Below are 14,429 nucleotides of genomic sequence, written 5' to 3'. Positions count from 1 at the left end.
CAGTCTGCCTTCTGCTTCAAATGATACGCCTTTGCAATCTGCTCTGGCATTTCTTAGGTCATCTGAAGTTTAGCAGGGTAATCCCACGTTCATGGATCTTTAATTCACTTTCAAGGAATTGAAGAAACATCACATTACTGAATTGTGAGGATGACACTGTGACCCACTGCCTGAGTTAAACCACGTTTCTGGCAAAGATGTGCAGAGGCTATCATTTACCGGCCCAGCCTCTTCTAGGGAGAGTGCGAGCTTCGTAGGCAAATGAGAAACCCAGCAACACCTATAAACCTGGACCGTCTGAGTGATTAAGGGTAAGTTATGCATGATAAAAACTGACAAATGGAAAGTGATCTTAAAAAATGTAGGGAAAGCAAAAAAAAAAAGTGCCACCTGTGGAAAAGATTCCCAAGGGCATCCACAGGATCTTTCCCCCCTTTTGATGTTATTCTTTCCCTATCAAGGAAGGGCAATGGAGGAAAATCCTGCATTTAGGATGGTGATATTAACTGTCCCAAAATATTATGGCACTAAATTAAGTACTTCCCTAGACAGTGAAAAAGCGCTCTTAGAACATAAGAGCCTGTCAGGTGCACAGAGCAGTAGGCTCCTTGCTTAGAATGGGAAATTCTCTAGAAGGGTTTTTTTTCAAGTGACTATCTTCCTTGTGTCATTTCTGCCACTGGTAGTAGATATCATTAATACGGGATATAGAGCTGTTCGGAGAACATTTACGTTTCAATCCCCAACCAGATGAATCTTCCAGTTTGGAAAATTACCGCACAGACTAAACATAACAACCGTCTGTGGGCCAGAATAGTCTCTACAGGGAAATCGGATTTGACATTCATATTCTCGAATGTCATCTCGGCCATGCCAGAAAAGCGCCCCCCTTAGGACAGGAGCAGCCACGGCAGGTTACTGACCAAGCTGGCGACTGACTAGAAGCCTCTCCTATCTCTGGAGGCCGGTTTACCTACTGAAGAAGTGGACTCTGACTCACGAAAAGAACATACTGGGATATACGTTGCTGGTCTTTAAAGTGCCGTTGGAATTAGATTTTTCTTTCGCTTCGCCACACCTCAGCCAACCCAGCCCCGCCGCTCCCCGCTACTTCTGCGCATGCGCTTCTTGACCACAGCCCCAACCTGCGGCTCCTCCTCCTGTTTTGGACCCAGAAGTGACGCATGCGCGCTGTGGCGTGTGTGAGGGGAAAGAGTTCTCCGCGGCTGAAGTGTCGGATCGCTGGGTTGACGGTTGGAGCGGCCGGCTGCCAGCCAAGCGGCGCCGGTGACAGAAAGCCGGTTTCCTCCGGCCTTTTGGGGAGCCTGAGGTCCCTTTGGAACTCCAGCGTCGGCGCGAGGTGAGAACGTTGCTGTGGCCGTTAACGGGTGAAGAAGGGACCCCCCTCCCCTTTCTCTCTTTCCGGTTGGCTGTGGGGAGAGAGTGGCGGCCGTGGGGAGACTTCATCCTTGCCCTCGGTTGCTGCCCCGCCCTGGCGGCTTCTGGCTTTGTGTGAAGGGACGGAGGTGGCCTGCGGTGAGGGAATTCAGAGCGCCTGGGGTTTCGCGGGGCCGCAGTCGGGCGAGAACAGGAGGCGCTCCTGCCCTGAGCTCGAGACATCGCGGGTGGGGGGATTGTCTTCGCTCCTCTGAGACTCCTCCGCTCCTGCACCGGGAAGGGGTTGCTTCCCCGTGCAGAAGAAAGAGGCAGCAGAGCCGCCGCAGGAAGCTCCTAATTTCCCTGCCAAGGCGTGTTTGCTGCCAGGAGGATTTCTGTGGCCTAGAGAGCTCTGACATCCCCCCCCCCCCCGCTCAGGGAGGAAGGTGTGTGGGAGGAATCTGGTAGGAGCGTGGAAGCTGGGAGGGCTTCCGTTGCCCCCGTGTTGGGGACAAGGGAGGAGCTCCCACTGGCGCTGTGTGGAAGTGGAAACTATTTCCGGGCATCTGCTGAAGATCGTTTTAATGTTAGGCTCGGCTGTTCCAGATCCTCAGGGGGGAGAGCCCTGCTATCTCTCGTGTAACCATCACAAACATGCTTACTTGGAAATGAGCCCTACCTTAGCCAACGGCCTTTATTTCTTTGTAGTGGTGAGCGTTTACTTATGCTGCAGAACTCTCAAAGCAAAGATAATAAGTAAAATACAAATAAAGACAGGTCTCTTGGCTCCCAAGATGTTAGCAAGTTGTAGTAGTGAGCACCATCAGGTTGCTTGCAGCTGACTTTTGGCGAACCCAGTAGAGTTTCCGGGGTGGCTTGTCATTGCCTGCCTCTGCATAGTGCTCCTGAACTTCCTTGGTAGTCTCTCATCCAAGCACTAACCAGGGACAATCCTCTTTATCTTCTGAGATTGGGCTAGTCACGGCCATCCAGGTCAGGGCTTGCAAGGTGTACTGAAACCTAAAGTGGTCTAGGATGGTGTTCAAAGGGCTTGCATGTGGAAGAACTTCAAGGAGGTAGCTTCATAACAGGGAAAACCAAAATAGAGTTCCCTGCCCCCCAGAAGCCCAAATTTTGCTTGCTCAGAAATGAGTCGCATTAATCTTGATAATATTAAAATATGTGTTCTCAGAACTGGAGGTGAAAAGTTACAGAAGCCCTTCAAGGTCTGAACTTGTCAACATGGCTTCAGGCATGTTATCTCTTTAAGCATTGCTTTAATATCATGTGAGGCAGTATGCTTAAGATCACTTAAGGTAGATCCTATCAACAGTCTTTAACCCCCAGTTTATGCTTACAGTGAGCATAGGAAAGTGGGTAAGATTTTTTCATTCTTTAAATACATTGTTATTTAATGTCTTTGTATTTTTGTTATAACTAAGGGGCAGAAATGGACAGAAAAATTAAAGAGCAAATCTGCAGACAAAAGATCTCAGCACATGCTAATAGGTGAAGTGGGACTTATTTGGTCAGTTATTTCAGTTTCCTGAGGTAGGAGTACAAGACTGCAGTAACTTAAAATATGCTAGGAAGGAGGATGGAAGGGGCACTCATGAATGTGCCCATTTGCTGATATTGAATGTTTATTTGGGGAATAGCCAGATCTGTGGCATTGGAGCCTAACACTGAAGAAGGGGCAGAGTGGATTCTCATCAGTGTATGTAGATTTTGTCATTTCAATAAATAGTATGTTTAGTCAAAAGTAAAATGACTAAACTGAGGCTATTGTACTTTGTTCACATTATGAGAAGACGAGAGCCACTGGAAAAGACAATAAGAAAAGTTGAAGTCAGTAGGAAAAATGGAAGACCCAACATGACTTAATCAAGGAATCCACAGCCCTCAGTTTGCAAGACCTGAGCAAGGCTGTTAATGATAGGATGCTTTGGAGGTAATTAATTCATAGGGTTGCCATAATTTGGAAGCGACTTGACAGCACTTCACACATACAGAAATTATTTTAGCCGTGGAGATAACAAGAGTCTATTCAGAATCTGGAACTGGCAATCTTAATGTGAAGTGAGCTGCTCTAGATGCTTGGGCATTTCTTTCTGGTTCCGGGCCAGTGGAAATCTTTCCTTGTTCCCAATACCATAAATGAAAACTGGTCTTTTAATACTGGGTGAATGAAGTAAGAATAGGAAGGAGGCCAATTTAGTGGTAGTATGTTTTGGGAAAGCATATTGGGAATTGCAGTTCAAGAAGGTATGTTCTGACTTTGTCTTCTGGAGAACTAAGAAGCTGTGATGCTCAGTAATATTTTCAAGTGTTGGGCAAGTAGCTGCTGTCCTTTCCTTCATTAGGATGCAAACAAAGATAATTGAACTTCATCATTGTTAATGGCATTATTAAATTCTGATCCTAAACACATTTACTCAAAAATAAGTTCATTGATTTGTGTGGCGCTTGTATCCAACTCTGTAGTTTGGGTCACAGTATAGTGGTCTTTGTTTAGAACTGCAACAATAATTTCAAATGCAGCAAATTAGACAAAAGTAGTATATCCACCTTCTTAAAGATGAGTGTCACAAAGCCTTTAAAAATAGAGGGGAAGGAGGAAAACTGTCTTTTCCCTTGTGACAATGAAGGCTATAAGATGTAGAAGGAAAATAGTCTGCTAAGTTATAGCTATTTAGTTAGAATGTTAAGTTTTTATGATAGCTTCATATAATGGCTATTACAGCTGCATATATATGACATCCATACTGGCTGAAACATGGTGGAATAGAGTAGGTGTTGTTATCTGTAATAAAGACGACTAGACTCAGACGACTAGAGAGGCAGTGGTGGCGCACTCGTGACGAAGCGGCGAGAACATCTTATAGAACGCTTATGAGGTCATATGAGATGGCACTCAAGGCTGCGAAGAAAGATTACTTCGCAGCCAAGATTGCGTCTGCAAATTCGCGCCCGGTACAATTGTTTAAAATAATTGGAGATTTAACCACACTGCCCCAGGGCAGGCCAAATGTTAGAGAATTGGAAATAGGCTGTGAGGCTTTTGCGAAATTTTTTGCAGACAAAATCACGTCGCTCCGCCAGGACCTGCCCATCACATTGGATACAGTATATGAACTGGAGGCTCCGTGCCTGTCTTCAGGTTTAGTCCTGGATCATTTCGACCCACTCAGCCTGGAGGAAGTCGATGGAATTCTCTTCTCTGTACGCCCAACAACTTGTGATTTAGACCCATGCCCCTCCTGGCTAATTAAATCTTGCCTGAGGGAGCTTAGATGTCCTTTACAGGACATCATAAATAGATCCCTCCTGGAGGGGCGTTTTCCAACGCCCTTAAAAGAGGCCTTGGTCCGCCCCCTCTTGAAAAAAAGTACAGCAGACCCGGCCGAATTGGCAAATTACCGACCGGTCTCGAATTTACCGTTTTTAGGTAAAATTATAGAGAGAGCAGTGGCGCCGCAGTTACAGGGTTTTGTGGATGACGCTTCCATCCTAGACCCTTGCCAGTCTGGCTTTCGCCCGGGCCATGGGACAGAGACAGTGCTGGTCGCCTTGGTGGATGACCTCCAGCGGCATCTGGATCGAGGCGGTGTGGCGGTGCTGATGTTGTTAGACCTGTCAGCTGCGTTCAGCCTTACAATGGCTTTCCTCCTTCCTTGAGGATCGGGGACAAAGGGTGGCAATCAGGGGTGAGCTCTCCCAGAGACGCACACTACATTGTGGGGTGCCTCAGGGAGCAGTTCTCTCGCCGATGCTATTTAATATCTATATGTGCCCCCTTGCCCAGATCGCCAGGAGGTATGGGTTTGGGTGTCACCAGTATGCAGATGACACCCAGCTCTATCTACTAATGGATGGCCAGCCTGACTGCGCCCCAGAGAACTTGGACCTGACACTGCAGGCCGTGGCAACCTGGTTGAGGCTGAGTGGGCTGAAACTGAATCCGGTGAAGACAGAGGTCCTTTGCTTGGGTCAGGGTGCTCTGGGAGGGGAAATACCTCTCCCGGTCTTTGACGGGGCGCCATTGAAAGCGGCGCGCCGAGTCAGAAGCCTGGGAGTCCTACTGGAGCCTTCATTATCAATGGAGGCCCAGATAGCAGCCGCTGCCAAGTCAGCCTTTTTTCATCTGAGGCAGGCAAGGCAGTTGGCTCCCTTCCTAGAGCGTCGGGACCTGGCAACAGTGATCCACGCAACAGTCACCTCGAGACTAGATTACTATAATGCCCTCTACATGGGGCTGCCTTTGTGCCGAACCCGGAAGCTGCAGCTAGTGCAGAACGCAGCTGCCAGATTGTTGCTGGGGCTCCCAAAGAGGGAGCACATACAGCCGGGGCTGCGCGAACTGCACTGGCTGCCAGTTAAATACCGGATTCGTTACAAAGTGCTGGTTATTACCTTTAAAGCCCTATATGGCCGAGGACCTGCCTACCTTAGGGACCATCTCTCCCCGTATGAACCCCAGAGAGCACTGAGGTCAGCAGGGAAGAACCTGCTGACTATCCCCGGGCCAAAAGAGGTAAAGCTCCAGAGTACCCGTACTCGGGCTTTCTCTGTTATGGCTCCACAGCTGTGGAATCAGCTTCCAGAAGAAATGCGGGCCCTGCGGGACTTCGAACAGTTCCGCAGGGCCTGCAAGACCACCTTGTTCCGAATGGCCTTCACCAGCTGAAACTGCTAAACTGCTAAGCAAACTTGCCAACGATCATAGCACCAAATACATTAATGTTTTTTAGAATTTTAATAGATTTTAATCAATTGTAGTTAAAATGTTATTTTTTATTATTATTGTACAATGTATGCATTAAGTTCTTGTTGTTAGCCGCCCTGAGCCGCTTTGGCGGGGAGGGCGGGATACAAATAAAATGTGACTGACTGACTGACTGACTGAAGAGTAATAATTTGAACACACTTTTTCACATGTCTAGTACTTTTGACTGCATCCCCAGTGTGGCACCTGCCCCAGGTGCCAGGAAATTGGGCAAAGCCATTGCCTGGTAGGGCTTGTGGTTAGGAGATGCTTCACACCTTGGAAGAGATGCTCCTGGAAGGACTGGAGCTGCTAGCTTTCCTGAGCTGTGGACCTCATGCCAGGGGTGGAAGGAAAGGGCCAGTCTGCTCCAGCAACCCCCTCACCATTCTCTGCAGCCTCTGGTTAGGGTTAGTTTGGTGTAGTGGTTAAGAGCCAGTTTGCTATAGTGGTTAGGAGCATGGACTCTAATCTGGAAAAACCAGATTTGATTCCCCAATCCTCCATGTGCAACTGCTGGTGTGATCTTGGGTAACTCACAAGTTCCGTCAGAACTGTTCTCTCGAGCAATTCTCAAAAGACCTCTCTCAGCCCCATCTACCTCCCATGGTGTCTGTTGTGCAGCGGGGAAAGGAAAGGAGCCCCTCTGAGAATCCAAGTGAAGAGTGGGGTATAAATCCAATCTCTTCTTTTTCTTATGTGTCGAATGTGTGTGTGTGGAGTGGTGTACAATGCATGCAGTAATCACCTAGCTCTGTTAGTTAAAATTGTAATTTATTTATTTATTTATGGTGAATGCAGCTCTTTACTAGCCATGGAGTGAGGGCCACTGGTTTTACAGATTTGTGGTTGGACTGAGAGTTTACTTCCATGATATATATTAGACTTCCAGTATTTAAGTTGTTATCTAGATCATTAATTGTCTAAGGACGTAATTCTTAAGTGATTTCTGGTACTGTAGTATCCTTTATGCTATGATTACAATGGCAGCATTTTTTAAATTCCTTGGGAAACATCTATGGGAGTAGCACTAATTGTACTTGTTTTCTGGTAATGAATAATTCTACAGCTAGCTGTGGTAATTTCAGTAAGTTATGAGGTGAGTAACTTTCTAATGAAGTTTGCTGTATGATACAGAATATTTCTAAAATAGATGTTGGTGAGAACATTATCCCATTACTTAAAATACATCAACTAAAGATAATCATGGAAAAAAACCAGATATTTCTCCCGGAGCTTTGCCTAAAAGCAAGATAATCACTTCTAATCTGTCTCTAATTTTTAAATTCTTCTCACAAGACCTTGATTTCAATAATGGCTAGTGCTCTCACAAGTAAGATCTTTGTCTCTGAATTATCTTGTTTATGTATGGAAGTATAGTCCAGGGAGAAGCAACCCAAGAAACAAACTTCGTAAAACAACCACATCTGACAGCTATGACAACCAAGTTTGTGTACGTTATGTAATGAAAAGATAATAGAGCCAAAAATGTGTGATGGCATGGCTATTGCCAAATAGTTCAAGGGTGCGAAAGAGAACAATAGTGAGCTGATTTATGTTTGCTCCTTGTGTCACTTTTTGGTAAAGGCAAAATGCAGTAACTACAGATGTGTAGATTAAGTTTTAGATCTGGGCTTTAAGAGCACTTTTGACAGTAATTTCACTGTGTAACTGTTGATTTTATTTAAGATTAATTTACTGTGTTTTTATCTTCTCTGTTGAACAGTTGTTCATTTGAGTCACCAAGCCAAATTCTCATTAGACTATTGTCTCCTTCATTCTGTCACTCTCCAGTTATTGGCAATCGGGTGGTAAGTTGGGAGACTTCACATTTCTCTGCCTCTCTTCCCTTCCCCCAAGGCTTCAGGTATTTACTACTGTCCAGGGACACAGAGGGCAGAGCCACATAAAATAGCAGTGCTTGGAATCAAATGCTGTCCACAGGAATACATAACATTAAACTTTTAATTGGACCAGTATGGGACACAGTAGCTTAAACTATAAACATCATTGTCATACAAGAATTATAACTAGGTAAATTTCAAGATATGATGTTAATGTTCAAACCTTCATACATAAACATATGGAGGAATCATCTAGATTGTGAGGAAGCGGAAAGCTAAACTTAAAAGTCTGTTAAAAATTCCTTATAATATGAAGGATATAGAAGTTAAATATTACTGCTGAAACTGTATTTCTGATCTATAAAGAGTTCTTACTTCACCTTTCAGTGTTTCAGAGGATTTAGCCCATGAAAAACATAGTCCTAGTGAAAAGGGCTCTGTTCAAAGTGACACCCTTTAGCAGTAGTCATTCATCCGACATGAGGGTAAGGAACACTGTGCCAGCTAGCCCTCTAGTTGTCAGCACAGCAGGTAGCAATAGGAAACCTATTCACCTTGCCTATCTTTGTTGGGTTACCTATAACACAGTTTTCTTTCATCTGAGCTGAAGGAATGGAGACTGTTGTACAAGGAGAATGGCAGTGCTTTAAATTCAGGAAAAGATGTGGCATAATGTTAAGACAAAGCTCCCCAAAAGCAAGGGGATGCGAAAGTGAATAACTCAGAATTAAGGCCACCATTCTGGTTTTGGCAAGCAGGCATTGTAATATATTTGATGTTGAGCTAGTGCCATAAATAATTTAAATGGAAACTATATTTCACAGATTATTAAAATACATTGTGGTTCAAAAATGGTAATTCCTTAGCCTCAATAAGAAAAGGGGGGGGGGGGGGAATCAACTTGAGTTATCCTTGGCAATTTTCCTGGCAGTTTACGTAATGGTTCCAGTTAAAGCTAATTGGATGTATCATTTTGAAACTTGTCTTTGGTGTTTTAGGCTTCAGAAATTGTTTAAGAAGGATAAAGACACCTAATTTCAGTATAGATACTTTCAAGTAAATGCTCCTTTTGGTTAAGTGTAAAATGGAGGTGCTGTACAAATTCATGTGCAATATTCATTTTGAATTTATGAAATCATTTTGTATAGGTGTTGTCGCAATAGAAATTGCCACTTTGAGACCTATGAAGAATGCTTTTCTACAGATTATGGTAGTACAGTCCAGTAGATGTACTTTCACTTTGTTGGCATGTGGATTTTCTATCCTATCATGGAAATACTTGTAGTGACATTCTTTAGTTTTTATGGCAAATAGTCTGCCCTTTATTTTAAATATTTGGTTCTGTTGTTCTTAGGCCAGGTCCTGTAAGGCAAATATATACCTCATCATAAAAGTTTTGCTTGGCTCGGGTGTGGCAAAACAATTTATTAGCTCATCCATCAGAAGCTGCTTAAAGCATTATTAAAATATAATTACAATAGAGCAAGTGGTTCTGTAATCATTTATAACTAGACTGCTGGCTAATAATTAAAATTTAGGCCCCTTTGCTGCCTCTTCGGGTTCCTTGATCAACCTCCAAGAGTCCATCCATTTTTGGCTAGCAGCACACTTTCCCTATTCCTAGATTCTTTGTGAATTCTTCCTTCACATCTGTGTTAGTTGCATTCATATTTAATTCATGCTGATATCACATTCCTGTGGTGATTATCTGTCCACTACTTTAAAAAACATCCCTGCAGAAAAATGATTTGATCAGTTATCACCCCTGTCTCTTAATTTATGTGGGTGATAACTGACCTATGTGATTGAGGGACCAGTAGTGGACCATCTTCTTAGGTAACTCATGTGCTCTGCACCTGTTTTAGATTGATTTCAGGCTGGGTTATGAGACAGGGATGGCCCTGGTGACCCCAGTTTCTTGTGGAGTTCCAGTCTTCTCCCTCATGTTATTCAACCTCTTCATAAAGCCTTTGAGAAAAATCATTTGTAGATTTGGAACTGGATGTCATCAATATACAGATAATGCATGGCTGTGTATGTCCATAAACATCCACCAGTGATGCAGTTGAGGTCTTGAGCTGCTGTCTGACTGCTGTGGTCAAATGGTTATAAGAAGAAGAAGATGATATTGGATTTCTATCCCGCCCTCCACTCCAAAGAGTCTCAGAGCGGCTCACAATCTCCTTTACCTTCCTCCCCCACAACAGACACCCTGTGAGGTGGGTGGGGCTGGAGAGGGCTCTCACAGCAGCTGCCCTTTCAAGGACAACCTCTGCCAGAGCTATGGCTGACCCAAGGCCATGCTAGCAGGTGCAAGTGGAGGAGTGGGGAATCAAACCCGGTTCTCCCAGATAAGAGTCCGCACACTTAACCACTACACCAAACTGGCTCTCTTATAAATGGTTATAAGTAAACCCAGCCAAGATGAAAATGATGCTGGTTGGAAAACATTGTGTTTCCTATTTTTGATGGGCTCAGCTGACCCTTGCTGAGTTGATTAAAAGTTTAGGATCTAGCATTTCTGCTGGAGAAACAAATGTTGGATAAACATTCCATGATGTCACAGCATCTAGCCACTGTGGAGGCAGTGAGGGCCATTATAGAAAGGTAATCCATTAATCCAGGTATTACCTATTTCATGTCAATACAAATATGGAAGGAGTAGTTGTGTGTTTAAGTGATGAGTCTTTTAACCCTTTTAGGATATGTTTTGTGCTTGCCTCCTGAGGTCTTTGATTATGTAGGAACACCTTGAAAGATCCATAGCCATGTTATAGGGAAATGTCAAAGGTTTCAGGTTCATTCCTTGTTAGGAACATAAAAATGTGTTTTAGAAAAGGAGGAGTTTTTTCAGTTAGTATATGCAGTTTCATGTTAACTTATAAATTGGCCTTCTATTTAATTGACTGAGAGAATTAGCAGGTGTCACTATTTCTGTCCAGGTGGATTTTAAAGAACATGTGTGCATAAAAAATGGTATGCCTGTGTATTTATAGTACATTCTTAACTAGGATACCCAGTGCATTGCTTATATTTGATACCCATTCTGCTGGCACAGGCCCAGCCACCAGAGCAGATGATACCAGATGAGCCTGAGAGTACTATGTCCTGTAGTATTTCTCTTTCACTGGGTGAGACTAGAGAAACCTACAGTCTTGAGTGCTTGGAGTTTAAATAGACAGTAGTGCCAAACTGAGGTGAGATATTATAGATCTGTAGTGAACTTTTTAGGCATTAGAGCAAACAGAATGTGGAGAATGAAAATGACTTAAAGAAAATTCAGAATCAAAAGATGCAACAGAAAATTCAGGTGTGCTTAGGTCATTAAAATACTATGTAAGCAAACCATATGTAGTTCCTTCCAATAAAATATTGAGTGACTTATTGGAAAGGTTTGGTATGGAGTGACTTATTGTAAAATATCTGGAGCTGCTTTTCTTTAAAGCACCTTCATTTAAACTAAGCTGCAGAACTGAAAATGTTAATAGGTTTAGGCTGTCTAAAATAATTTGAAACAAAACTGTTTTGTTTGTTAGGATATAGGGCATGTGGACATAGAAATGTCACATCATCGATTGCATGAAAGATTTAGACTTGGAATAAGTAAAGTTAGGCTTGTAGTTCTATTTTTAGGCATGTAGTTCTTGGCGACTTGTACCTAGAAATACATTTATAACAGTATGAGGTGTCCTTAGAAAATTTTGAAACTTGTCTAATGCAATCTTAAGTGTGTTTCTATCTCTACTGCATTTAAACTTATGAGCTTAGAATCCAGGCTTGTAAAAGAACTAGCTGGTATTTTATAATACCATATTGTCGGTATTAAGAATATGTGTATGAGAAGGTCACGTTATAAAAATGGTTCTTGATTGCTCAGATCTTTGAACAATTGGTAGTACAATATGTATCTAAAAATAAGCCTGTTTATCTTCTAACTTCATTTTAGATCTGGCAACTTGAACTGAACCAATCCTGTGAGAGAATTACTGAAGGTATATTTTAAAAACATGGGGACTCCTGGATCGGGAAGGAAAAGAACACCAGTGAAAGATAGATTCTCTGCAGAAGATGAAGCCTTGAGTCACATTGCCAGAGAGGTTGGTACATCTATAATTCCCTGTTAAAATGATATTAAAAATGATTTAAATGGTGGCAGATTTTTATCTGTCCCGATACTAAAAAGTTGATCCTATATTTGCATTGTGATCTGAAGACTGTTTATGTGTATATTGATCTCTTCAGACTACATAGCTGCAATTTTTATTAATTTAAAACAAATCGGAGCACTATGAAAGTTTGTGGTAAAATTTAAATTGCTTGAAAATTCCTTATTGTATACTTCTTGCAATTTGCATCACATTAATGATTTTGTAAACTGAAGAGATTTTGGGGTAGGACATGTGTAGGCCTTCACAGTGTTGCAACAACGCTGGGCAAAGCTGCAGTATAACATTGGAATGTTGCCAAACTGAATGTAGGTGGCAGTTGGGGAGTGGGGGTGGAACAGACTGCAGTATTCAGCAGATGCTGGTATACAGTTGCTTTAGGGGAAAAGCAGGATTTGCTATAAGAAGGATTTCGGAGACAGGTAGAGAAGATTGAGTACAAAGGTGGAGGATAGTTAAGAGGTACAATTTTTGTCTCTGTGGTTGGTTTAAAGAAACATCAGTTGTATTATTTATTTCATCTTTTAATTTTTTGCTATGGAAAGTAATGTGAAATACTAAGTTCATAGAAACCATAAAATAAATCATTATTTTTAAATCAAAGCACTCACATATAAAATCCTTCCACTGATACCCTCAAATTAGTATCTCCTTATTAGTCATCACAATTTATAAACTGTTTTAAATTCTAGTTTTTCATCTGTATTAGAATCAATCATCTTGATGTGTTATCTGTTTTCCATTGCATCTTTTAGATTCTAAATCCTTTACTCTGTTGAATGGGCACACTTATTCTATTTCAGTATATTCTGTAATTCTTAAGGTGGTATTAATATGTTGTAAATCTAGTACTTGCAGTGTCTGTCACATGAACTAGTCAATTGCATGGTTTTCTCAGATGCAAGTAGTAGTTTGGAAGCTCATTTTGAGCTCTTTAGAATAGGAATAGCTATTTTTCATTATTTACTAAGAACTTAACAAATATATATAACATGGTGTAGTTTCCAAGCCTGTAGACAGCTGACAGCCTTCAAACCTTCTGGAAAGTCTGTGGTTCAAGGAGGGTATTAAGCAAGGTCACTTGAGCATCCAAGAAAGCAAATCTAGGTAAAAACTGCAGGAAGAGTTCCAGGACAGAGTCCAGTGGAAAAGCAAATGGGAGCTGGAGATGGGGGAAAACGCAAGACTAAGAGTTCAGGGTGTGCAGCAGAACAGAGTTTCGATATCTGAGTGTGCATGAACCTTGAGGTTTGTTGGAATTTTTGATATAGAAAAAAAGGAATAATGGGGAAACACAGTATTTGGCTTTCTTGAGCATGGAGATAGGCAGAGGGATTCCTGTGAACTTGGGGCAAGCCTCTGGATTGGCTATGAGGGAATTTGCAAATAAGGAAAGAGGGGATTTTCTGGACAGAAAGAAGTTGTATTAAAGGTTATCTTTGTAACATCTTTGTAAGAAGAAGCCCCATGACGCAGAATGGTAAAGCTGTAGTACTTCAGTCGAAGCTCTGCTCACAACCAGAGTTTGATCCCAGCATAAGCTGGGTTCAGGTAGCCAGCTCAAGATTGATTCAGCTTTCCATCTTTCCAAGGTTAGTAAAATGAGTACCCAGCTTGCTGGAGGGAAAGTGTAGATGACTGGGGAAGGCAATGGCAAACCACCCCATTAAAAAGTCTGTTGTGAAAATGTGATATGACATCATCCCAGAGTGACTGGTGCTTGCACCTTTACCTTTACCTTGTAACATCACTGGGAGCTCAGTGAAGGCAAAGAATGCAAAAAACCTATCAGACTTCAATCATTATAAAGAAGAAACCACTCTTTGAAGCTTACATCACACAGACTGTTTTTGTTAGTGCAGTGAGCACTTGATTATATTAACATGTTTAGAGTAGCAGTGTCGGAATGGGTTAGTTTATCTTTGATTTCCTCATTTTGCCAAACTTCACTTCTCTGGGCTTGCTTGAAATCCAGTAGACAAGCTTGAATCTCCATAAGATTATCTCTTCAAGACAAGGAGCTGCTTGAATTTCTTGAGTTTGACAGAGCAAGTGGGTTGGTTACAAGCCAAAGGGAGGAGACTTACACCAATCAAGTGGAGAGTGAAGTTTCCTGGCAATGGCATAATCTAGTTTTGCTGCTTTTGTGGTTGGTATGAGCTCCATATTTTACTGGTTAGCTATTATGTTAAGGAGCTGCTACTGAAGATGATAATGCATTGAACAAAGTTGGCTTCTGAAACCATATTTCACATCAGTTTATCAATCATAAACACA

General features: G+C 42.4%; 1 protein-coding gene across 6 annotated transcripts in view; it reads left to right on the top strand.

Moving 5' to 3' along the window:
* The first annotated feature begins 1,137 nt into the window (after nucleotides 1-1,137).
* LRRFIP2 (LRR binding FLII interacting protein 2) overlaps nucleotides 1,138-14,429 on the top strand; it is a 62,591-nt gene continuing 49,299 nt past the window's right edge. For 3 of the 6 annotated variants that reach the window (XM_060247612.1, XM_060247609.1, XM_060247608.1), the window contains exons 1-2: nucleotides 1,163-1,360; nucleotides 11,933-12,083. In XM_060247612.1, the coding sequence (XP_060103595.1) occupies nucleotides 11,994-12,083 (90 nt within the window). In that variant the 5' untranslated portion in view covers nucleotides 1,163-1,360; nucleotides 11,933-11,993. Of the gene's footprint in view, nucleotides 1,361-11,922; nucleotides 12,084-14,429 lie in introns of those variants that run through there. The other 3 variants (XM_060247613.1, XM_060247614.1, XM_060247611.1) reach the window with 2 other exon arrangements.

This window comes from Heteronotia binoei, chromosome 10 (genome assembly GCF_032191835.1).
Source record: "Heteronotia binoei isolate CCM8104 ecotype False Entrance Well chromosome 10, APGP_CSIRO_Hbin_v1, whole genome shotgun sequence".
Classification (NCBI taxonomy): domain Eukaryota; kingdom Metazoa; phylum Chordata; class Lepidosauria; order Squamata; family Gekkonidae; genus Heteronotia; species Heteronotia binoei.
This window is presented reverse-complemented; position numbering and strand designations above follow the sequence as displayed.